The sequence below is a fragment of the Humulus lupulus genome, chromosome 4 (genome assembly GCF_963169125.1).
Source record: "Humulus lupulus chromosome 4, drHumLupu1.1, whole genome shotgun sequence".
Taxonomy (NCBI): Eukaryota; Viridiplantae; Streptophyta; class Magnoliopsida; order Rosales; family Cannabaceae; genus Humulus; species Humulus lupulus.
The window spans coordinates 142,841,263-142,867,153 of NC_084796.1; the positions used below are offsets into that span (position 1 = coordinate 142,841,263).

At 31.2% G+C, this 25,891-nt stretch overlaps 1 protein-coding gene across 1 annotated transcript; it reads right to left on the reverse strand.

Annotated features, from left to right (window-relative positions):
- Positions 1 to 22,823: 22,823 nt before the first annotated feature.
- On the reverse strand, positions 22,824 to 24,935 carry LOC133830856 (uncharacterized). The gene is made up of 2 exons (XM_062260939.1): positions 23,336 to 24,935; positions 22,824 to 23,126 (listed from the first exon to the last, which is right to left on the reverse strand). The coding sequence occupies exons 1-2, from the start codon at positions 24,668 to 24,670 to the stop codon at positions 23,094 to 23,096; spliced, it is 1,368 nt and encodes a 455-aa protein (XP_062116923.1). The 5' UTR covers positions 24,671 to 24,935; the 3' UTR covers positions 22,824 to 23,093.
- Between the last annotated feature and the right edge of the window lie 956 nt (positions 24,936 to 25,891).

Below are 25,891 nucleotides of genomic sequence, written 5' to 3' on the forward strand. Positions count from 1 at the left end.
CTATAATACCTCAATATTTTACTTTAGAAATAGTACATCTCCACATATAACTAAGCTTTAGAACTTCAAAAATATTTTAGTATTTATTTTCTTTCTTTCACCATATATGAATATATAAATATAATATTTATATCCTTCACTCTCTTTCTTTCTTTATTTCTCCATATATTTGAATATATATAAATATAGGGAGCGATTATAATGTATTCCTTTTTTTGCAACACTGATGCATCCTTTTTCCATTTCGGCACCTGAATAGTTATAATCCCAATTTTTATATATGATGGTGTACATTATAGCCATCTAGAACATCCTACAAATTTTCAAGAAATTCTGAATAAATTATGGTACCAAAACAGAGTCTAAACTGTCTGTTGCACGCGTGCCTATTTTTTTGTGTACGCGTGTAAAATTTGACAGTTTGAACTCTGTTTTCGGCTTCGTAAACTATTAAAAATTTCTTGAAAATTTGCAGGATATTCTAAATACTTACAATGTACAATAAAAAAAATTAGGATTATATTTATCCAGGTGCCGAAAATATAAAAGGATGCACCGGTGTTGCAAAAAAAGGAATGCGTTGTAGTCGTTCCTAGTAAATATACATATATGTTTTTTTTCTATATATACAAATATATTATCTCTTTTCTATATAAACAAGGCACATTAAAAAATTAATTTTTAATATATTATTATTTTTTAATTTGATTTGATTACCAATTATATATATTTTATATAATATATAAGTAATTTATATTATAATAATATTACAATATTAATGTTTTGAGAAAATATATAAGCAAACATCAATATTAAAAAATATAATGATATTATTAATAGTTAAAAAAAATACTTAAAATGAATAAAATATATTAAAAAGATAATATTTAAATGATATTGAGAAAAAAATGAAAAAACTGATATATATAATGTAAAAATTTGAAGTAAAATAAATAAAGTATTGTTTTGGTAAGATATTTTAAAAGATAAAAAAAGTATCTATTGAAAATGTTCTCAGGGCAATATAACTTTTGGTTCCAGATGGACTTTGTTTCCTTCAGACCTTGTTTAAAAATCATATTATTCAACTGTTCACATGAGCAAACTTCACCGATGATTAGAGAGTTGATAATTTATCACCAATTTTTTTTAAAAGGGTGTACTATTTGCCGTAGTGTTTGTTTTTTTCAAACATCATGTGAAAAATATGTATTTATTATGAAAATATAATATTGTAAATTTTCCATTTTTTAAATACATGTTAATTTCTAAATATAATTATAGTCTCTCATTAGTTACAAACAACATTAATTATAACAAAAAATATAACTAAATTTAAAATTAATGTAGAAAAAAAAATATTTACCTATTAGTAATTTGTTATACTAAATTACTATGTTTGTCACATCATTATAATTACTAGTATTTATCTGTGGATAATTACCATTAAAAAAATCTTCCATATATTTATATATATATATATATTGCAGCAATATTGGATATTATTTTTAACTACTATATAATGACGGCAAAAGTTGTTACATAACATTAGATGTTTAAAGGGACAAACCCTTTCTTAGACTATATTCCATTTTCTTGACATGTGTTAGTCTCATCACCTTAATAGTTAGAGCTTTAATTGATTCTCATGATTAGCTTAATTATCTAGCTTAGAACATCTTTTAATAATCAGCCAAAAAAATATATTTTCGGTTTTTAATCGCTTTAGTGGCCATGTTAAATTTTAGCTATTTTGACATTTATTTTTTTGGGTTATCATGTAGAGAGCATTCATATCTAGCTAATAGTATTTTATTATCTTTTTAAAATAACAATATAATTATTTATATCTTAAAATTAAAAAATATTAAAATAATTTATATCCAGCTAAAATAATACTTTATATCTATACTTTTAATTTGGCTAAAGTTTATAAGTGCTTCGAGGGTGAAAAAGTAAAGTGCATTATAGAGTGGCAGCAGGATGAATTGTTTGATGTGACTAATTAAATGTGTAAAATTGAGTAAATAAATGAAGGAGAATAACATCTGCAAAATCTCTTATTTTAGCAAACCTTGTACATCAATAATAATAATGTCTAGATACACCTCTAACTTATTAAGTATTAACTAGACATTTTGTTGTTGCTTATGTACTCAAAGTTGCTTTTCATTTTTCTCCTTCGGAGTACTACATTTTCTGTCAAGTAATGGTCTTAAATGAACAGAATCGCATTAAGACCTAGTTCTATATTGACCAGTTATATCTCCAGCAGTAATCTTTCTCTTTATTCCATCATGGCCCGAATCATCCCAACTGTTTAGTACTCGAATCTAATGGATATCAACTAGGGTAAAAATAATTGAGAAAAAAAACTAGAGTTAATTGCTAATTTATATTATTATTGAATTAAGAAAAAAATTTATTAATTCGGAACCACCACGAAGAGGTTCAGCTCAACTTATTGGCGTATGATGGTAGCTAGGGCTTAGAGGGCCCCTCCAAAAAGGAAACTCATGAGAGCAATGGAAACTTTAAATTTATATAAGCAAGCACAATACTATATATATATATAGTCTACTCTATACATGTACATATACATATATGGTACAATTCATTAAGCCATCAATTTTCCATTTATTACATTTTGAACTAGTTTCCCTTGTAATTCTCTACCCTGCAAAACTGTAAACTTGGAGTATGATATTCAGACAGTAATGCGTGATGAAAATAAATAATCTCACACATTTAAAAATGCTCATTTTGCTTGCAATAATGACGCCTCTTTGGAGTTTACTGTTCATCCAATTGTAGTGTACCCAATTAACTATGCTATATATGTTTGGATTCAGGGATTTGAGGATAATAAATTATTGAAGGAAAATGCGGGGAAAAATAAGAGAAAAAAAAGGTACGATTAGTTTTTCTCATCTTTTGTGATAATTATAAGCACAAACTTTTCCTTGCACTTTTTCTATACTAAAATCCAAATTAACACAAGAAAATGCCCCACCCCCTCAGTAGACTCCAAATTTAAAACATCACCTTACAATCTGTAAATTCTATTTTCATATTCCTCTATATTTTCCAACAGCTTCACCAAGTGCTGTCGCTATGATCAATATCTTACAAAACAAAAAAAGCAACAATATATATGTGTGCAAAATTAGTAAATATATATATTTTTAAGGACCAGATTAAAGAATGATGGTTATGTATTTGGAATAAAAAAATAGCGATGGTTTGTTACAGTTTAGAAAATTTGATCAAATAGTAGTGGTTAGAGTAAGTATGATGGGTTATAATATTATGTGCTAATGTAGTAGATATTATCAAGTGGACAAATGAATGAATTTGAGTTTGGAAGAGTAAGGTTTGTGCTTTAGAGAGTAGAGTACAGTAGAAAGTAGTAGACTTTTATTGATAGTTTGTTATTTCTTGTTACACAATTTACAGCCCATGATGGGGTATATATAATGGCTAACTCACATTACATTTGTGGCTAGAATTATTTGTTCTAGATTCTTCTTATACTAAAGGAATTTTAACTGCACAAATTTACTTGTTCCTCAAGCATAAAGTTTTCTAGAAATGTCTATAAAGTTCTTAGAATAAAGTATTATACAAATGTCTAGAATATTCTAGAGTATTCAAAAAATGTATAGCAACTTCTAATACTCCTCCTTGACACATATTTCAATAACTCTAATCATGTTTCATAGTAGCTTGAACTTGCCTCTTGGTAGTGTCTTTGTGAATATATCTGCTAACTGCTCTTTAGTCTTACAATGCTTGAGTTCTAATTCTTTGTTTGCTTCAACTTCTCTGATGAAGTGATACTTGATGCCTATATGCTTGGTTCTACTGTGAAGTACAAGATTCTTCGCCATTGCTATCACAATAGATCTTTGTAGCTTCCACTTGTAATTCTCCCATATCTTCAAGAATTCTTTTAAGCCATATAGCTTGGCTTGTAGTCATTGTTGCTGCAATATATTTTGCCCCTGCTGAAAATTGCCCTACACTTGTTTCTTTGATGCCCAAGAAAATATCCCTCATCCAATTGTGAAAGCATATCCTGACGTGCTTTTCATGTTGCCTACTGATCCTGCCCAATCAATATCAGTGCAACCAATTTGTTTTGAGTCTTGCATGACTTTATAACATATTCCATAGTTCTTCATTCCTTGTAAGTATCTAAGTACTCTCTTGGCTTCTCCACAGTGAACTTGATTTGGATCCTGCATGAATCTTGATAGGAGACTAACTGCATACATGATTTCTAGTCTTGTAGCACTTAGATAGAGTAAGTTGTCAATTAAGCTTCGAAATTTTGATTATTCTGCTTTTGGTGAACCATCTTCTTTCTTGAGTGCTTTATTGTTGTCTAATGGAGTTGATACTGTCTTACAGCCTTCCATTTTAAATTTCTTCAAGAGTCTCTATATACTTCTTTTGTGAGATGAATATCCCATCTTCTTTTGTGTTATTTCAATCTTGAGAAAGTAGTGCATTAACCCCAAATTGCTCATCTCAAAAGTCTTCGTCATATCTTTTTTAAATTTCTTGATCATCTTCTCATTATTTCCCGTGTAGATGAGATCTTGATCATCTTCTCATTATTTCCCGTGTAGATGAGATCGTCAACATATAAAGAGACGAAAAATGTGTTATTCGTACCTTGAGTATTGATGTAGAGTGTTGGCTCAATTTTACTCCTGAAAACTTGTTCAGTGAAATAGTTATCGATCTTGCTATACCAGGCTCGCGGAGCTTGCTTTAGGCCATCTAAAATCTTTTTTAATCTAAAAACTTTATCTTCTTGATTTTGCACTACGAACTCTTAAGGTTGCTCTACATAGATTTCTTCTTTAAGGTAGCCATTGAGGAATGTTGACTTCACATCTAGTTCGAAAATCTTCCATTTCTTCTGTGCACCTAGAGCAATCATTATGTCTTGATTGGAATGCTTTGGGTTACTCTGATTCCTTCCTTTCTGTGCACTTACAAAATTCCTTTCAACTGTGTATACGAAAGGGATTCAAAATTCCTTACATAATAAAATTAATTTTCAAAAATATAGCAGAGTGAGCCATCACTTGTTTAGTTATAAAACACCCGCTTTTCCCTACGATCAAGCCATATGTACATTCCACAATCACAAACTCTTGCTGCTCATATGGACCTTCCATTCTTGCCAAAACCAACACTACATATAAACTTAGGTAAACAAAAACACTTAGTAAAGTAGCACAAACAAAGAAAATCCAATACTTAAAATAACATTAATCTATCATATGGAATTTACTAATTCATAAATTCTCATCATGCAAACATCAATAGTCACTCCTAACATGCCCACCAATATTTCAAGCATCACACATTTAAAGGTCAGGTGCCAACCCTAACAATGATCCTTTTAATCAACAAAAGCTTCCTCACAAGCTCACCCGAAACTTATAGACAAAAGTTAATCTAAATTTTTGAATCTTGGATAGGTGTATTTATCTTCCTTAATCAATATTAACAATGAGCTCTTAGCCTCAATGAGCACTTTAGCTCAAACATCATACATATTGGTATATAACATACCTAATGAGCATCTACGCTATAGAACATAGCAAGACCATACTAAAGATAACTTACACAATCATAGTGAACACTTCAACTCCAATACCTAAAGGGGTAACTAGCTGAGAAGTATACATATAGTCGTGAACTATTAATTGATAGGCTCATTCATATCCAAAGGAGTTACTAACTTCAAATCTCAACCTTATAAAAAATTATGGATATAGTTTCAATATCTCTTAATCATCAAACAAAAAGAGTCTTAGGTCCCTAATCAATATTACCAATTTGTCAATAGAGAAAATTCTACTTCAACTTTCAACCATGAATCATAAAAAGTCTCAAATTCTTTGTAGTGATGCAAGCTAGCAATATTCATAATTTTTCTTTAACAATATAAAAGAATCCCAAACTCTTAATCACATCAGCAACAGATAATTTCATATATTCAATTAATATAACAATGTTATATAAATACTCACAAGTATCACTTACCACCATCATTGAGTTTACAAACTCATAATCTAGTTATGCCACAGGTGTATACACCAGTTTAATGAAATTCCTAAGTGTCACTCCTAGAGTAATCACTAGGCAGACACGGCTGCCTAAAAGGAATCGAGACCAAAACTTCAGTCACATAGGTACATAGAGATATAATTGCTCAATTGGTCAACTCACACAACTAGTGTAACCTTGCAGAATAATAACTCAGTTTGTCAACTCACATAGCTGGTACGACCTTGCAATACAATTACTTAGCCAATGAACTCACACAACTAGTATGACCTTGCGATATAATTGCTCAGCTGGTCAACACACACAACTGGCGATCGCATGAGAACATCAATTTTGCACATAATATATTTAGTTAAAAAGTGCTCACAACTAGCATCCGCTATGAAACAATGATATCTTGCTTAGACTTTCTACGACATCGTGTATACATGTGCTTGTGCTAAAAACAACAATCATAAAACATAAAGTTGATATTAGGGGTGTACAACGGTCGACTTGATCGAGTTATATCATATTTTAATCAACCCAACGTAAAAATCAAGTTGCAAAAATCCAACTCTAACCCATCCAATTAAGGATTTTTTTTTAATTCGTCTAATGTTGTAGGCGCTTTGGTCGGGTTGTCCCGCCCAAACACTTCTTAAGTATATTTTTTTTTTAAAAAATGTTCAAATAATTAGAGTCAATAAACTAAAAGTATAGTATATATCTTTCAAACTTAAAAATTGTTGTACCCTAAAAATTAGCACACGTTTAATCACTCAGCTAGGGGTACAGTTGGCAGATGAATATATGGAAAAAGCAGACGGGTAGAACATCTAGCTAATGATGGTGTGAACAACTCGAGTTAGGACTTGAGCAACATGGCATTCAGGTAATCGGCAGGTCGCCTCTTAGGATGACGGTCCAATTCGAGACATGTAGTGGCTGGATCCCCTTTAGGGCGCTCTGAATATGTTCAGCTCGTGGAAATCTAGTCATGACGCATACTGAAGGATCTCGAGAGATTCGGAGGCACTCTATACGCTTATTAATATCCAGCTTGTATTGCACATTTATTGTCTGAGATAACAAGAGTATATTCTATTAGGCAATCATATCCATATGTAAATTAGAATTATCTTTATTAAATGTTTACCAAACATGTCCATGAAATTCACACAGTTACCCAAACATGTCTGACATTCCACTATAAATATTAGGGATAATGGACAGGGAAGGGAAGTCCTTTTTTGTAATACTGAAACTCTGCAGAAATTGTGAGAGTAATAATATTGTCTCGTGGACTAGGTAGATTTTAAGCACTGAACCACATAAAATTGCGTGTGTAAGAAAGGGTTCATATAAGTTCATTACAGTTTGCAAATAAACACTAATACTCTTATTAGATTTCTAAATCTATTGTTGGCGAAAAACTGCGTCAACAGTCTGGTGCTTTCATTGAGAGGAAATTAGTGCTTATTCATTTACAAGTTTGATTCGATGTTCTTCATGGTGGTTAATCGATCGATGCATGATAACGAAATAGAACAACCTGGTGGGTAAGAGGCGCATCATACAACCGTTCCCACTGAAAAGGGCCATGATGTTCAACAACGTCCTGGGAAACAATCGGTGGGCCAAGACAACACTGGGAGTTCAGCGGCACACCCACCAAATCCTAATCCAGGATACTAATAGCCATTGAGATGGAGAATGCCCAATTAAGGAGCCATCTCGCTAGGGCAAACAGACAGATCGAGGACGTCTTGGCTCGGTTACCCCCTCTTGCAACCGATGCTAATGTCGAAAAGAGGCAAAGTGGGTCCCATAAGTCCCAAAGAAATATCAGTCCAAACCTAGTCATTCTGTCAGGACCGCTACTCCAAGCTCAGTACCTTCAGAGCGAAATCACCAAAGTGCTCAGCCCACTAATCATCACAGGAACCATCATCCGCATGTTAGTCAATCGATCAGAACTGCGATCCCCAGCTCCGTGCCTTCCACACAGATTCCCAAGAATGCCCATAACAACCCACCAGGGCGAGTTGGGACAAATTCACGGCGCAATGTTGTTGACTCAATGTTGTTGTGAGTATCCCCAGCTCCGTGTTGAGACATTCTACTGGAGCAAATGTCTCATTGTAGTTGACTCAATGTTGTTGTGAGTATCCTTTGGGTACTAACCTTCCTCAGTGGCTAAGTTGAGCTTTGTCTTGTAAACCCACTTGACTCCCATAGTGTCTTTGTCTTGTGGGCGATCTACAAGTTCCCGTGTCTCATTTTACTCAATCATCTTTATCTCTTCATTCATAGTTTTTCGCCATACTTCTTGCTTTAGATATACTTCAAAGCTTTTTGGCTTCATAAGCATTTAGTTGCATGTCTCGTCTTGGTGGTGAGTCTGGAGGGGATTCTTGTGTTGAAGATCTGATTTGACCGTTGCTTTCACTAGTTTCTTTTCTTGGCAACAGGGGAATGTTGATACTCTTTCTTTCAATTTCTTCTATCTCCCAATTGTATGCAGCATCTTCGTCGAATCTTATGTCTCGACTGATTATGAGCTTCTTTGTTCTTAAACTATAGACTCGACAGTCTTTTGATTGAGTGTTATAGCCTAAGAAGATTCCTTTCTCAGTCTTCTCGTCTAGCTTGCCTCTTTTTTCTTGTGGAATATTAGTGTAGCATATGCAGCTGAGAACTTTGAGATGTTTTGCTGATGGCTTTTGTCCACTCCAAGCTTCGATCGGTGTCGTATCTTGCACAATTTTGGTTGGACATCTGTTGAGCAAATAGACTACAGTGCTTACTGCTTCTGCCCAAAATCTTTTTGAAAGACCATTCTCCATAAGCATGGCTCTTGTTGTATCCATAACAGTCCTATTTTTTCTCTCGGATACACCATTTTGTTTTGGTGCATATCCAACTATGAGTTGATGGTCCATGTCTTCATCTTCACACATCTTGTTGAATTTATTAGAAGTGTATTCTTTGCCTTTATTACTTATTGTCTTGATGTTATGACCACTTTGCTTTTCAACACGGGTTTGTATTTCTTAAGAATATCAAAGACTTGTGATTTATTTCGCAAAAGTTAAACCCATGTCATTTTGGTAAAGCCATCGATGAAGAGAATGAAATACTTGTTTTGATAATTTGAGGGAGTACGCATAAGCCTGCAAACGTTTGTGTGGGCTATCTCTAGTGGCTCTTTAACTCTCCAAGCTTTTCCATACGGAAAGGATTGTTGATGTTCTTTCCCGAGCATACACCCTTCATAGACATTGTTGAGCTCCTTAATTGCTAGCAAGTCTCGCATCATTTTCTTCTATTGAAGGATCTTTAGCCCGTGGAAATTGAAATGCCCAAACCTTCTATGCCATAGCCACGACTTGTCTCCTTGCGCTTGCATTGCTACATTGCTTGCATATCTCCATTGGATAGGAAAACATCTGTTTTCTTTCATTTTGATCTTTGTAATTTTAAATGATTTGTCTTGTTTGTCATAGATTATTGTGCAAGAATCTCATTCAAAATGCAAAGAGTAACCTTTTTCAATCATTTGACCTACATTGTGTAGTTTTTTTATCGATGTTGGGTACCAAGAGTGCATAATTGATGCATCTCTTACTTTTTCTAGTGTCACCGGCAATGGTGCCTTTGCCAACTGCTCCATGAAGTCACAATTGCAAATTTTGACATTCTTCTTGGATTTATCAAGACTACAAAAAATGCTTTCATTTTTAGTTATGTGGTTATTGCAACCACTGTTTAGATATCAAGTATCCTTTTCTTTTGATGCAGCTTAGCAAACATAGAAGAGATTATTTTCATAATTTTTCTCCTTTGAAAAATTAGCTTGATGGGATTTCCTTAAACGACATGTTTTTTTAGTGTGCCCAAATTTTTTACAATTTTGGCATTGAGACTTTCCTTTAAAACAACAATCTTTCTCCAAGTGATTTTTCCTTTTACAACACAAGGAGAAAACTTGTCTTTATTTTCTTTTAGTTTTTCTTGATAATTCTTATTTTAAAAATTTTCTTGTAATTTTCTCCCATAAATTTTTTATTTTTGAGACCACGAATGAATTTTAGACTGAAAGGCATTTTTAGTCGAATTTTCATTATGTCTTTCTTGCCTATTTTCATATGCTTCAAGAGAGCCCATTAATTTAGTTGGTGGTAGAGTTTCCAAATCCTCTGTTTCTTCTATCACATATATTATTGCATCATATTTTTGTAAGGACCGTTGGACACCATCTATTTCCCCATTGGTATGATATTGTTCGCTTTGGGCCTAAGCCCTCACGGATTTGTTTTTGGGCATCTTCCCAAAAGGCCTCATTCCAATAGAGATGGTGTCCAACTTTATATACCCAAGATCCTTCCCATTTCTAGCCAATGTGGGACTTTGGTTGTACACCCAACAATTTTTCTGTACAAGAATTTAGAATTTTTTCCACTATTTTCTTGACAGAAAATGTTTCTCCATAGGCGCCCATTTTATTTACTATTTCTTTTATTCTAGGATAGAAATCTTTTGCGATCTCATTATCGTTCATTTTAAGATTTTTCAAAATCTATTTTAAGCTTCTGTAGTTTGACCGTGCGTACCTTGACAGTTTCTTAGAACTCCTGCAACGTGTCCCATGCTTTTTTTGCTGTCGATGCACCCATAATCCGTGGAAAAACGTTGTTTGCCATAGCTTGCTGCAAGTATAATAACACTTGAGAATCTTTTTGTTGCTTCCTTCTATGGCCTTCTTTTGATTTTCTGAGAGAGAAGACGTGTCTTCAGGAACACTAAATCCATCTTCAACATTTTTTCCATAGATTTTGTGATCGAAAAATAGATCCTTATTTTGATGGACCAAAAATCATAGTTTCTCCATGAAAAATTGGAAGAGGTAAAGAGGAGCGGTTGGAATCGGTACTCATGATGAGTAGAAAATATTACGCGCAGTGTTGAGATCTAACGAGGCTCTGGTACCACTGATGATTTAAGTATTTAGAATAAAAAAATGGTGATGATTTGTTGTAGTTTGGAATATTTGATCGATGAGAAGTAGTAGTGGCTAGAGTAAGTATGATGGGTTAGGATATCTTGTGTGAATGTAGTTGATATTGTTGAGTGAACAAGAGAAGGAATTTGGGTTTGGAAGAGTAATGATTGTCTTTTAGAGAGTATAGTATAGTAGAAAGTAGTAGACTTTTATTGATAGTTTGTTATTTTTTGTTACACCATTTGCAATTCATGATGAGATATTTATAGTGGCTAACCCACTTTATATTAGTAGTTAAAATTATTTGTTCTAGATCCTTCTTTTACTAGAAATAATTTTAACCACACAAATTTAATTGTTTTTTTAAGTATAACTAGAAAATTCTAGACTAAAGTTTTCTAGAAATGTTTATGAAGTTCTTAGAATAAAATATTCTACAAATGTCTAGAATATTATAGAGTACTCAAAAATTGTGTTGCAACTTCTACTAAAGGCAATACATATATGTATAAGTGAGGTGTAAAAACTAAATCTTGTGTAATTAGGATTAGTTATAAGTTATTTGTACTTGTTTGTCCTCTAGTACTAATTAAAAGAAATTTTTTATAATTGTATCCTAAAAACTTAATTGATTTCTCTTTGTTCTTTATTTTATTCAAACAAAATATATTATGTATCAAGCCAAAGTTGAATCTCAGTGCCAAGCATAATTTAATAGTAGAATTATAATTTATCGAGCTGTGTGTACGTTTGCATTCTTTCATCTGTACATGAACCCCATTTTTAATTATTTTTTATTTACACAACTTTTCTGATAGAATTGATTAATGTTTTGCGCATATGTAGAGAATACTTAAACCTTTGTGCATAGACATTATTAGTACTGAACTACTGCTCTCTTTTGCATGCAGTATAATTCATCACAATTTTGAAAATTTTATATATTCTTCTTAAAAAATTTATAATAATTTTGTATTGAAAAAGTTTATTAGTTCAGCTGGTATATGGAATCCATGTACCAGATGTTTATTCTGTTTGTGTAATTGTATGTTAAACAATTAGCGTATTAATTAGTATAACAACTTTTGTTTCGTGCCAGAGAGATTATCGATGGAGATAAAAAATTTCTTGGTTAGGATTGAAGGAATTTATGCCAAGAAGCATACTAAAGCAGATAGAAGAAATAATTTCACCATTGAGAACGGTACGTATATGTGTTGGTCAATTATATCATAACTTCTATACTTGCTTGCTAGATTGTGTGGTGTTATTTATAATAATGTGCATACTAGTTCTTAGTTTGGCTTTGATTAAATGTATTTTGTTAATATAGCCGTAATGTTGGTTTAACATGTAAGACAAATATATGTTATTGGATTGCTTTGAACCTCATTTGCTAGATATATATGTGATGAACTTAATAATGGCACGCATTCACTAGAGTACTAATTATATCATAGAACATAATAATATCGTTAAATAAATAAATGACTGGGGATGTATTATTTAGTTCTCACCCAAAAACTACTAATTTTATTAAATTTGATTCCTAATAGTGTTTGTGCAAAACTTCTAAGACAAATATTGAGAATTTTTTTTTAAAAGTTCTCTAAAGCTATTTAGCTATTTATCATCCCAAAACATAATTCTTATATACTAATATATGATCGGTTGAGCACAAAATTCACAATCATAAATATAAATCAGGGGAAAAATAATGAGATTCAAGTAAATAAGTTGGTTTTTTTCACTTAAATCTAGTTGCTTTTTGCATAGGGAAACCTTATTGTAGTTGTTGATTATGATGGATACCAATTCCAATTTCCTCCTCCCCATTAGAAAAAAAAAATTGCAATTAGAAGAAACAACAAAATTGAAGGAAACAATGAAAATAAATTCTATGAATGCGGATTTCTAAGCAATGAAAATTAAGTATAACTAATATTAATAAATACATTTAAAATGTATTATTCTCAGGGTTTTCTTTCATCCAACATGTGTATGATTTCTAGCTATTTTGTAATCATAAGATTGAAGATTCTCAATAATTACATTGCAAACTCTATATTCTCAGCCAAGAAAGATAAAATTTAATTAAGATACTAATTTGGCTTGTCCTCTGTTATTGACATATGATATAAATAAATGATAAAGTTGCAAGTAAATTCCAGGTAGAAGTAGTCCAACTACAAGATTGCCTAAAGCCTTAATAATATCTAAATGTTGTGTGGTTCGACTATATATATATATATATATTCCTTAAATGTCAATCAAACTTTATGTAGTTAATTGAATGTCAACCACATATTACTTTAGATGATGAAGTGAGATAATAAAGGGTTACCAAACTAATGATGGACATAAAAAATTAATGCGAGTCATGATCTAATGGAATAAAACCTCTGGTTCGTATATGCATGTAAACATCATTAGTGTTTTTCAATTGTATGATCATATGATTAGAGTTCCATTTGAAAAATTAAAAACCGTAGTACTATCTACTACTGTTCCTCATGGAGGTGGTTTTGTGGTCCATGTATAGTATCTAGAAGTGGGTATCTAAGAACGAAAGCAAGAAATGACAAGAGAGAGAGAGAGAGAGAGAGAGAGGAGACTTATGGAGAGAGCTAAGGGGGAGTGGTTTTGGATAAGGTGGGATGAACATTGAAAAAAAAAAGGCCAGCCTTTGCTGCAATTTTTTCGTACACTCATAATTGGGTTAATGGACCAAACCCCAAAACCCAAAGAAACAAATATATATATATAAAATTAAATAATGGTCATTTTCAATCTGTACTCACGAGGGTAAGTAATTACCACTCTCCTTACCCACAAAAAAGAAAAAGTAATTACATTTAATAGATGTAAATATATATATATATAAGTAAATATATACATATAAATTTATACGAAGGGCAGTATAAACTGTTCCTTTCAGTACTAGTACTACCCTTAACTTGTTGTGTTCTGCCAAACCCCATATTTGGGTGTTTCCCACTTGGACAAATTGGTATCCGATTCAACCACTCCCCAAGTAGACAAAATGTACAAACTTCCCCCTCCATTGTCTTTTAGGGGCTCTAATTAGCTCTGGTTCTACTGTTTTCCTCTTCTGGCTCTAGGGTTTTAATTTTCTGGCGGATCGGAGTAAAAGAAAATTAAACATATATTACACATCTTCTCCCTATACGACATGTCTGTTATCTTTCCATAATTAGCATAGTCAGGATCGAACAAAAGGAAAAGAAATAAAATGCCAATACTCTATATGTAGAGTTTCTTTTTTGGAAGATCTTGAAACTGGTTAGTTGAAAACTAAACTGTAAAATTCCGTAGCATGCAATACGACGGAGTTAGTTTCTCAGTTATATATAACGAGTTTGATTTTAATTAAATAAAGAAGAAGAAGAAGAAGAAAACTTTACCATTTTAGGTTTCTGAAATAGGGCCTTTATTAGCTGCTTAGGGTTTTGACGGATCGACCTTTATTAATTCTTTTCCCAATGAAGGTTTTAATCAAAGTCCAAAGAGAAGTAGTGGAAGAGATATCAAGGGTTAGAAAACTTATTATATACCTATAATATATATATTTCACAGCTTTATTTATCTTTTCTACTTGTGGGAAATCCTAGTTAGGGTTACGCTGTCGTTTGGACTAATATCTAAATCAGCACACAGTAACTACTGTTTCACTCTTTCTCTATCTCTCTGTAAAATACAATTTATCATCTTAGCTTGTAAAGTACTATATCACTCCGAGATCTGAGCCATACCTCAAGCATTTTTTATCTTCTGCGTATTTTTTTTCCTGGGTTCTTTTTTATTTATCTGGTAGCGAATTGGAATTGATCGATCTTGAGACTTGAGAGATTTAGTATGTTGTTAATCGGGAATGCTAAAAGGAGAGGAATGTCCTTCTCTTTGTGGGTTGCATTTACCCCCTATCAGATTAAATAGGGTTGTCACCTATTTGAGTGTCTACTTGTGCTGAGCATACATATATATTTTAATTATATTTTAAAATGTCACTGTTCCTTCGAAAAATGTACCCAAAAATAAAATAAAATAAAAATATTAAAGCAGAAAAACAACTTAGATGCCTGATTCATGGAAGAATGGTAACTAGTTGGGTCCATTTGTTCTTTTTTTTTACTAGTCTATTTGTTCTTATTACCTTGATACTATATGAATCATTTGGCATAAATTTGCCCCTACATGCATTTTGGATTTTTTGCAATCTAATTTTTTTATACGAAATGTGACATTCTAAAAATCTACATGTACGGACAATGTGTCAAAAGACATGCATGAATTAGGGAAGAAAGCCATAATTTAGCCTTTTCTTTCATTTTTTTAAAATGAATTCATATTTCAATTATTTATATAATATGATGATGATTATGAAATGTCACTATTTAGAACACTGGGACCACTTTTAAAGAAATGGAAAAGAAAGTTTTTAATTGCTGTACCTTATCTTTTGCATTTGTTATAGATAATTGATTCATGTGCTTATGAAATTACACAAAATAGTGGGTACTAATCTAAAGTATTAATAGTTGTTAAAAACTATATATAAGGTAGTTCTCCAGTGTACTTTTCTAAAAAGTAGCACATCGGTGTACTCTTTTACTGTTTTTGGCTCAAAATTTTTTTTTGGTGTAATTTTTTTTATAATTGTGTATATATTAATTATTTAGTATATCTTATAAATTTTTAAAAAATTCTTATTAATAATTTACGAAAATAAATTTAAATAATTTGTTACACTCAAAGCTATTTGTTGTATACACGTAAAAAAAAAAAATATACTTCAATTTTATTTTCAACACTATAAATTATTTAAAATTTCGAACACAATTACTAAAAAAAATTAGCTCAAAATACTTGTCGTGCCAAAAACGCTAAAAGCTGCACATCAGAACTTCCCAAAAACTATATATATTGCTTTTCGAACGAAAAAAATGCCTATTCTTTATCTACTTTTAAAAAAAATCAATCAATCAATCCGTACTATTTTCAAATATTTCAATGATTATTAGAAAACAACATATTAATAAAAGTCAAAATGATTTCATTTATTATTCGATAACTCCATAGAATGCAAATTCCAACTCTAAAACAGATACAAAACTCATACTTATTGTAATAGACAATCACACTGTCTTACAAAAACAAAAAGATAAATTAACAATCAAAGTGACTAATAAAAAAGATAAACAAGATCACTGACTAACAAAAAGATAAAATCTTCAAACAACTTCTATCATAGAATCAATAAAAGAATAACCTACTAACATTAATAAACATCAATTTTCATCATTACTTAGCAGAAAACGTGTAATTAATAAGACTTCCCATCGCCTTATTCTTGTTGGAGTATTATAGGTAAACATAAATAGGATGTTAATTTTTTTCGAACAGAAATTTTCCATCTAGATCGAGAGCACAGAGTAGGGAGATAGATAAAGTGAGAATGACACTCCCAATATCTACAATTCCCATTTTTTCTACTTTTTAATTTTTTTTTTCATTTTATGTCTTTTGTTATTTCCTTTTGTAATATATTATTAAATTTTTATGGACTTTTAGTTTTGTTTGATGTAATATTTAGTATTTTGAATATTATGTAATATTTATATATTTCTTCGTAATTTTTTTAAATTTAAATTAATTCTTTTTAATAAACTCGCGAGGACTCCCCTACCCCGCCCTTTTGAATTAAGCAATCATATATTTAAAAAAAAAGCGTTAAATATATAAAATAAAATTACACAAATTTATGATCATATGGATGAAGCTATCCTTAGATATTAAAGATCTCTCCAAGAAGACTATATGCCACATAGATAATAAGTATTAAATATATTGGTGTTGTTTGGTAACACTTAAAAAAATAATTTATTTATTTAATTAATTAAAAATTTGATAATTAAAATTAAAACAGTATTTGATAACTTTATTTTTATTTATTATTTTAAAAAAAATTAATTAAAATTCATTAAGTTGGAAAATATAATTTTTCACTTTCAAAATTTTTTTACTATTTTTTATTTTATTTATTTTTTCAAATCAACATCTCATTTTATATTATTAAACAAAAAAATAAAAATAAAAATTATCAAATATATTTATTATTTTTTGTTTTTAAAAATAAAAACAAAAATAGTTACTAAACATATTTTTAATTTTTAAAAATAAAGAAACAAATATAAAAATAATATTTTTATTTTGATATTTAAAAAATTCAAAAACAAAAATTTTACCAATTATAACCATTACAAGTGAGTTAAAAAAAACATATTACAATTGAGAGAAAAGTACATTTTTTTTATCCAAGTGAAAGTAATTAATTTAAATATGGATAAAGAGAAAAGTACCGTCCCTTTTGGTTTGTATGGATAAAATAATTATTTTCTTAGGAGAAGAAGAGAGACAAGTTTGTCCATTCCTGAATATATGTTTATATATATGTGTATATTTTTATATGAAAGCAAATATTAAATGTACAAATATTAAAGCAAATATTATATATATGGTATGTTATTTTTATTTCCTTTTTTCTTTCATAAGGGTGACAAGTATATTTTCTGGTAAAAAGATCCGTTTCGTGCCCAATTTAATTAATTAAGTTTACCCGTATATATATATATATAAATGAGAATTTTTCTACAAAGCTCTCAATGTTTATAACCTGTGAATAGTTTTCAGCGCGATTTTTTTTTATGATCGTACATATTGTAGCTATTTATAGCATCCTGCAAATTTCAAGAAAATTCCGAATAGTTTACAGTACCGAAAACTAGGTTCAAACATGTTGCATGCGTAAATAATTTTTTTTATGTGCGTGGAAAATAACATGTTTGAATCTAGTTTTCAGTATGGTAAATTATTCAGAATTTTCTGAAAATTTGCAGATGCTCTAAATAGCTACAATATACACTATCATAAAAAAAAAAATTGCACCAAAAACTGTTTACCAGTCGAGAAACATTGAGAATCCCGACTTAAAAATGAAACCTTAGGAAGAATCGTCAAACGGTGAAGACAACAGATCATTTGAAAATCTTGGATTAACACAATTTGGTTTCAGAATAATTATACTAATAACTAATGATGTCATAATAATAATTAAAAAAAAGCTGTCATTATTATGTAACAGGACAAAATGAGCCGCCTATTTTGAAAATTTTGATGACACAGTTTTTAACAATGAAATCTAAATTTGTTAAATTATTTTATTAGTGGCGTAATTCAATACATGTTTTTTCTAATTTTAGAACTAGCTAGATATATAGTGCTGAGAGGGACTGTTCATCACGTCTTCTTCCTTTAGTTCATTCGGAAAAGCAGAATCTCCTCATTTCATTTTTGTCTACTTTCTTTTTCTATTTTTATTATTACTTTAATAATTTAGATATAATTTTTACTTTCAAAGAGAGTTTATTGCATTTGTCTTGATAGGCTGGTTATTACGTCTGAAACTGACGTACTGCTTTCTGTAGACTGTAGGTCTTTTCAATTTGTACTATTCTGGCGAATATACGCTACAGATGCTACTGCTTAATTCTCTTCCAATAAATAAAATCCTTCAAATTACAATATTACTATTGTGATGTTATTTAAGAAGCCATTCCACACTTATAAATTTTGAGTACACATTTGCCTTGATTGTTAAGACAAAAAACTGTATAAAACACCTCAAACACAATTATGAAAATTTTGATCAACTTTATTTATTTTTTGTGCTTTTCCTAGCTTGTTTTTCTTTTTCTTCTTTATATATAGTTCATATTCCATGCAGAACTTGTTGTTGTGTCAATATATAGGATTGTATATTTAATTTGACAAAATATTAACTTTTTCTGCAGTAACAGTGTCGCAATAATTGTAATTTTCATTTGCCTTTGATTTAATTGGTATAACATCATTTGTAGCTAATGTTTGTTGAATTTGTGAGTGAAGTTTTCTTGGGTCTCAACTACGTAATTGGGATGTTTGAGTCTTACATATCCATTAAAAAATATATCGATCGATTATTGTTGAAAATGTCTATTATTGTATAGATCAATGAACATGGGAATTGGGAAGTGATAGAGTAAAGTTAAATGCATGGAACGAGAGATGTAATAAAAGGCAAGCCACGAAATGACAAGCAATCACCTTCAACACCGCATGCCATAGAGGACCACCTGACCGATCATTATCATGTTTGGATAAATTTGTTGAAGCCGCAATATATTTATATGATATATAAAAGGTGAGTTCTAATACTGTAGCTAGCTTTATGATGTTTGGATTTGAAGGACCTATAGCGTATATTTATGTATCACTTATATAGTATATGTTTATATATATATATTCGTTTTTGAGGGTAGTGGGGGTGGGGTATATATTCTTCAACATTTATGTCTTGCTTTAGTTATAACAAGTTAAGATAAAAAGAAGATCAAGAATACTAAATGATTAGATTTACTAAAAAAATATTTAGTATTAGTTTTGGTTAAGAGAGAGAGAGAGAATTGTACATGTACCTTGTTATTGTTTTAATTTGTGTGCTAGTTTATTAAGTAATACACATTTGAAGCTGAACATGCCCTGTATTGTCTAAACAAGAAAATAGTACCCTGTATCTGAATTACAATTCTCAGGATAAAATTAATCTTATATTTACTACTAGACAAATATTATGTTCACATAATAATAATAATAATAATAATGACACAAAAGATAGAACTTTTGATCAAACAATAACTCGAAGCATTGTTCACTTTTTATTCTTATTTCACCTAAGAATGTCTAAATTGAAAAAAAAAAATCAAACAGATATATAAAATTAAATATGTATATATATATATATAAAAAGTTACGTTCACTGATTCATTTTGTCAGGAAACAGTTTACATTGAAACCTTGTTGAACAGTCATCACACTAACTTACTTATTCCCCTAGTTGTTTGGCATCTCTTTTGATTCAAAGTCAAAGTTTTATCTAAGAGATTGGTCTGAATTCACATCAAATATTAAAACTACAGTTTACTATCTTTGTATACACACCATCGTATATAGGCATGACCATACGTACCTGAAAATTAGATATTATGAATAGTAATAATAAATAACACACACAATCCATAAAATAAAATAAACCTGTAAGATGCATAATATACATACATTTAAATATCGCTCTAATAATTTCATCCTTAATATTTGTTAGTTCATGATCTCTTCAAATTATTATGTTTCATGCCATTAATATGTGTAAAATCCATATAGCAACCCTTAATTAATTTACCATTGTCAAATTCAGAGTTTTTGACTGAAATCGAGGCCTCTTTATATATGAATGTGTATATATATATATATATATATATTCAGAAAATGAAATTAATCTTTACTATGATAGCATGTGCCCCTACTTAATTTTCTTCTTATAAATGCCGTAGAAAACAAAATATCTCTTAAGTAATTGGCATGCATGTGGGTAAAAGGAATACGAAGGTTAAAATTATTTCTTACAATACTAGAAAGATCTACAGCCTTACATGTAAAGTATATGGTGAAGAAGGAAAAGCTTACTAAGTGATGTAGTATAGAAGCATGCGAAGAACCAATTAATATGATCAGGAACTGCAAGAATAATATTGCATGCACGAGTAAATCTTGGATTCCATGATATTTTCTTTGAAACAAGCTATAATAAATAAAATTAATAAAAAAAGCATTTCTTTGTTCTATGTAAAATTAATTAGTTCGTTTCCTAGCTTGGAATCTGCCCCTGCTCGTACCAAAGATGTGTGTATCAGACCATCTATCATTAGATTAGTAACCACATGCACAATTCTCCTGTTCGAAAAGACTGATGTCCCTAAAATTTGATTTGTATATCTTTGTTTGATTCTTCAAATATTTTTTATGTGTTTCCTATAATTTGTTCATATTAGGCATGGCGAGTTAGGAAAATAGTTTTCCAAACAAATTATAATGCATATACACTATTAATTGAATGTTATGGTTTCATTACACCATATATAAGTCATTATCACGCATTGAATAATGTGGCGGCAGTGTGTTGTCTATCAATATAATTAGTTATGTAACTCGGACTCTGCAAGTATATATGCGTGCATCATGACTACTTACATTGCTGTTCGTCATAAACAAAGTTACAATAAAATTGGTATTAAAAGAGCTATATGCCTTTAGCTTTGGAATATGCATTCTTATACCCTATAGAAAGCTAGTTTCCTCGACGTATATACAATTTTACTTGAAATGAGCAGAGGGCTGTTTAAACCTCTGATTATATTGAACCAACTAACCTATATATATAACAATGTCTTGTCACATAATATATTCGAAGCTAGCTTATTAAATTAATTAATATATTATTATGGGTTTTTATGTTTGATATGTTTTACTTATTCAATAGGAAAAGTAAGGTGAGAAAGAAAGTTTTATAGCTTGAGAAAGATTTTATGTGAACTACCTAAGTAATTTCTTCCTTTCCACTACCTAGAAACCAATTTGATCCTTTGATTTCCAATATGAACTATATAGTAGCTGTTTCCTCCCTCTCTCTCTCTGTACATATCAATATTTATATGTTGCATATATAATTTGAATGCAATGATAGAATGCAACTCTTGAAGTACAAGAATTAATAACACTAATGCTTTTAGATCGTGATGCAATAAATTCTACCCTCTCCATAGCAAGAGAAACAGCTCACACACACACTGACACACACACAATGTTAGAGAACTATCTTTAAGCAAAGTATGATATTTTCTTTCAAGTATTCCAAGACATATATATAATACAAATATTTAAAAGCTTTATATTTATATATATATATATATATATTTCTTACACAAATAAAATTAACATCCGACAAGAGATTCTGCAACGTGTATCAATTTTTTTTTTAATTAGTTTATTTAACTACTTAATTGCGACAGACATTAATATTTTGGGTTCTTCAGTACATTTCTTGTAACTATAACATAATGATTTGTAATTGTTACATTTCATGCCTAATAATCAAATTCTTTTAATATATCTTTAACTAGTGAAAAGAATGTTAATTCTCTCTCTCTCTCTCTCTCTCTCTCTCTCTCTCTCTCTCTCTCTCTCTCTCTCTCTCTCTATCTCTATCTCTATCTATCTATAAATATATATATCTTCTTACATCTTATTACTTATTATATGTAGTAGGAAATTGGTTCGTATTTTCAATTTAGGTTTAGTATATGCATGATTGATATATGTTGGAATTTTGAATGCTTTGGTGTCAGTGGACTTTGAAATCATGCATATATGGTTCAGAAGTGGATGGTGGATCACTCAAGTGTCCATTCATGAGTCATCTCTTATAAAGAGATAAGCTAATAAGGTCATTCAGTTCACTAAAACATAAGGTTGCTAGTCTTAGCACACATGACAATTGTCTTTCAGAAGTGACCCTTTAGCTTTTGAAAGAATAATTAATGTATACATGGAAATAACAGTCTAATTGTTAAGAGAAAAATCAATAAAATAATTATTTTCCTGTAAAAGTCCTAAAAGCATTGAAAGATACATCAGGATTTAGTATTGTATGATTTTAACAAATTACTAATAAGTAGGCCTCAAGGATCTATATAGTCGATTTGATTTCTACCAACAAGATATGGTACTCTATATTATTAGAAACCAAATTAAGGCTACTAATAATAAGAGAACAGACACACATATATATTATAGAAAATCATATATAACTGATGATTTGAATCATTAATTGTAGTTCATAAGTAGAAAATTGAAAAATAATATCCAGAAATTTATAGGGTAGATAAATAATCTTCCCATAAATATTACATATACGCCAAACATAATAAAGAAAAACAAATATGTGCACAACATAGTTTGTCAAATATTCTTCAGTTCATGACATACCATAATCATCATCAAGAGAGAGAATCAGAAATAACCCAAGTAATTAGCACAGCTGGTTGTGGTTGTTGGAGGCCTTCCAAGCTTAGCCAAAGAATTGAAAGTCCAAAAACTGATGCTGTGGAAAAACAATAAATTATTTCTAAGTACAACATAAGTATGCACATACACTACTTGCATACAATGAACAAACTAATTAACACACGCATGTGTGTATATATATATATGTGTGTGTGTGTGTGTGTTTCTTACTTTTGTTTGTACCTCAAATTACTATATCAACGTCTAAAAGAAAGGAGGAAACTAGTAAAGTTTTGTAAAACTTACTTCTTGCGGGATTGACCCGATGGATCCAGAAGTGGTAGTGCTCTGAAAATAATTGAAAATGGGACATGAGCTCCAATAGTACTTTCCCACATTCAAGAAAGAACACTCTTCGACCAAATTAGGTGCAGCCGGAGTACAAGTATTACGGTATTGCTCTTGGCCATTATGCCAAGTCGTTAATGGCTCCTCAAATTCATGATGATGGTCAGTATTGCTAGCTTGTAGTACTACAGCCTCCAAGGAGTTAATATTTTGGCCACTATGGCAATGGGTTCCAGATTCTTCTTCTCCAGTTTCCAAACTCCAAGACCTCAATCCATGGCTTGTTAGGTCTTGGTTATCAAGTTGGTGATGGTCAACGACTGCTAACAGTGCCCTTTTACCCCTCATGTGCTTTTGTTTGGTCCTTTCTCTTGCCCTCTCCCTGGCCTTGTCCCTCGACTCTCTCGGCCGCTTGAATCCACATCTTGGCCTCGACACTATTTGTCTCTTCTTCATCTCTTTAGCCAAAGATTTGGAAGAATCTCCATTAACTGCAACCTCGTCCAATCCGGAAACCACTTCGCAGTCTGAGTTAGCCCCCGAATTAGTACTAGAATTCGTGATCTTCTCTAACCCTGCAGCAATATTCATAGGAGTAGTAGATGCAGTACTCGATTTCCTGGCGAGTTTTTTTATCTCGGATCTGGCCTGGATGAGCAGCCACTCGACAGTCTTGCTAGCCCTCTCATAGCCCAACATGTCTTGCAAGTCAAAGAACTGACGAGCAACTTCAAGGGATAATCTCATTCTTCTGTGCCTAGGTCGTTTCCCTGTGGTCATCATAATCTTGCTGTGCCGATCTTTCTTGGCCATCATCTTTTTCCTCGGGATCAGTTTTAGCTGATCACGATCATCATCATCATCATCGTATCTGATGTGATTTTTCCTCAAATCTGAAAGATCTTCCTTCTGGTGATGATGGTGGTGGCGGTGCTGCTGCTGCAGGTCGTTGGTGGGATTCATGGGATCTTTATTGTTATTGTTAGGCTCAGCTGATACCCCTACATGGGCAGCTTTGTCTGTAGTACTTAAAATATTATTATTATTATTTTCCCTCATGGCTAAGGGCTGGGTCAAGTGAGGAAGAAGAAGGCTGTCATAGTCATCTTCAAACAAAGGGGAAGAAGGGAAGTAGAAAAATGGTTGTTTGGAATTGGGGGTAGTGTTAGCGTTAATAACAATATTGTTACATGTTTCGTTGAGAAAACAAGGCTTAGTGTGAGAAAAAAGAGATTGGTCATGAGAAAAGGAGATGGGGTCATTGCCAATATTCCAAGTGTTTGATGGATACATGTCTATATAAATTATATATATAAATATAAAAATAGAAATTTATATATATATATACTTTTCTGGGTGTCTTGAAATTGCACTGGACAATATCTTAGCTACAGGAAGAAGCGAAGTAAAGGGTCTTCAAAGTAGCTAGATGACGATGTTCATGATCAGTGGTGAGGGAGATTCAGCAGCATTGTATGTGGTAAGGGCCACTTGAACCATCTTTGTCAATTGATCATTATTTTTCTAGTTTAATTTCTTCTCTTCTCTCTGCAAAATGAAAAATGAAAGAGATCAGGACAATGAGAAAGACAGCCATGTGTTATAGTGTTTGTGTGTTTGTTTTCCTGTTTTTTTTTTCGTACGCAGCCCTTGAGAAAGACAGCTGCCTGCAGATGAAGTTATATATGATATACTGTACGTGTATATATATATGTATGTATAGGTAGATATATATATATATGTGTGTGTGTGTATAAATGTATGTATATTATCTCTAATAATTGACGCGTAAGAGAGTGACAGAAATGTTTAGAATTAGAGATGATGAGTATATTTATTTATTTATTTTGAAAAGAATGATGAGTATATTTTGGTTAGTAAATTTACCTCTCATAAATGAAGGTCAAGAGGTAGAGAAACGAAAGAAAGAAATGAATGAAATAAAATTCAGCTGGGAGTAGTCACCATATAATGTCCTTGGGGTTTGAGGATGAAGAAGAAACACACTTTTATAGTATGAAAAAACAAATTGGTAAGTGTGTGAGGAGAGAGAATAAGTAAAGCTAGTGAAAGCAGGTGGAGAGAGAGATTTATTGCGGACAAAGAGCTATCTTTTCTTAAACTTTTTTCAAAAAGTTAATGGGTCGTCGTGTGAGACTGAGGACCGATATTGTGGGAAGTGAGTGGATAGAAAAAACCACATAGTATTTGTGTTGTATGCCACTTCACGTGATAATCAGATGGGTTCTTTGACGAATAAAAAATAATAATTATTATTGTTGTAAAGTAGAAAAAAAAACTATACAATACCTTGAGCTGAGCTGAGCTGAGCTGAGCTGAGAGCCTTTGTTTTCTTCCCAATAGTATGCCCCACAGATTTCAAGAAAAGTAGAAAGCAGTAATAATCTCTTTACGCTCAAATAGTACTCAACTCATGACCAAAGGGCCTTTTGTTTGCATGGACTCTAATTGCATCTATTCTTCCCATTCATTCATATATATATATATATATAT

Coding starts and splice junctions, on each gene's coding strand:
- LOC133830856 (XM_062260939.1), bottom strand. CDS start 24,670: ATGTATCCATCAAACACTTGGAATATTGGCAATGACCCCATCTCCTTT. Junction 23,127..23,335: donor TCGGGTCAATCCCGCAAGAA/GTAAGTTTTACA, acceptor GTTTTTCCACAG/CATCAGTTTTTGGACTTTCA.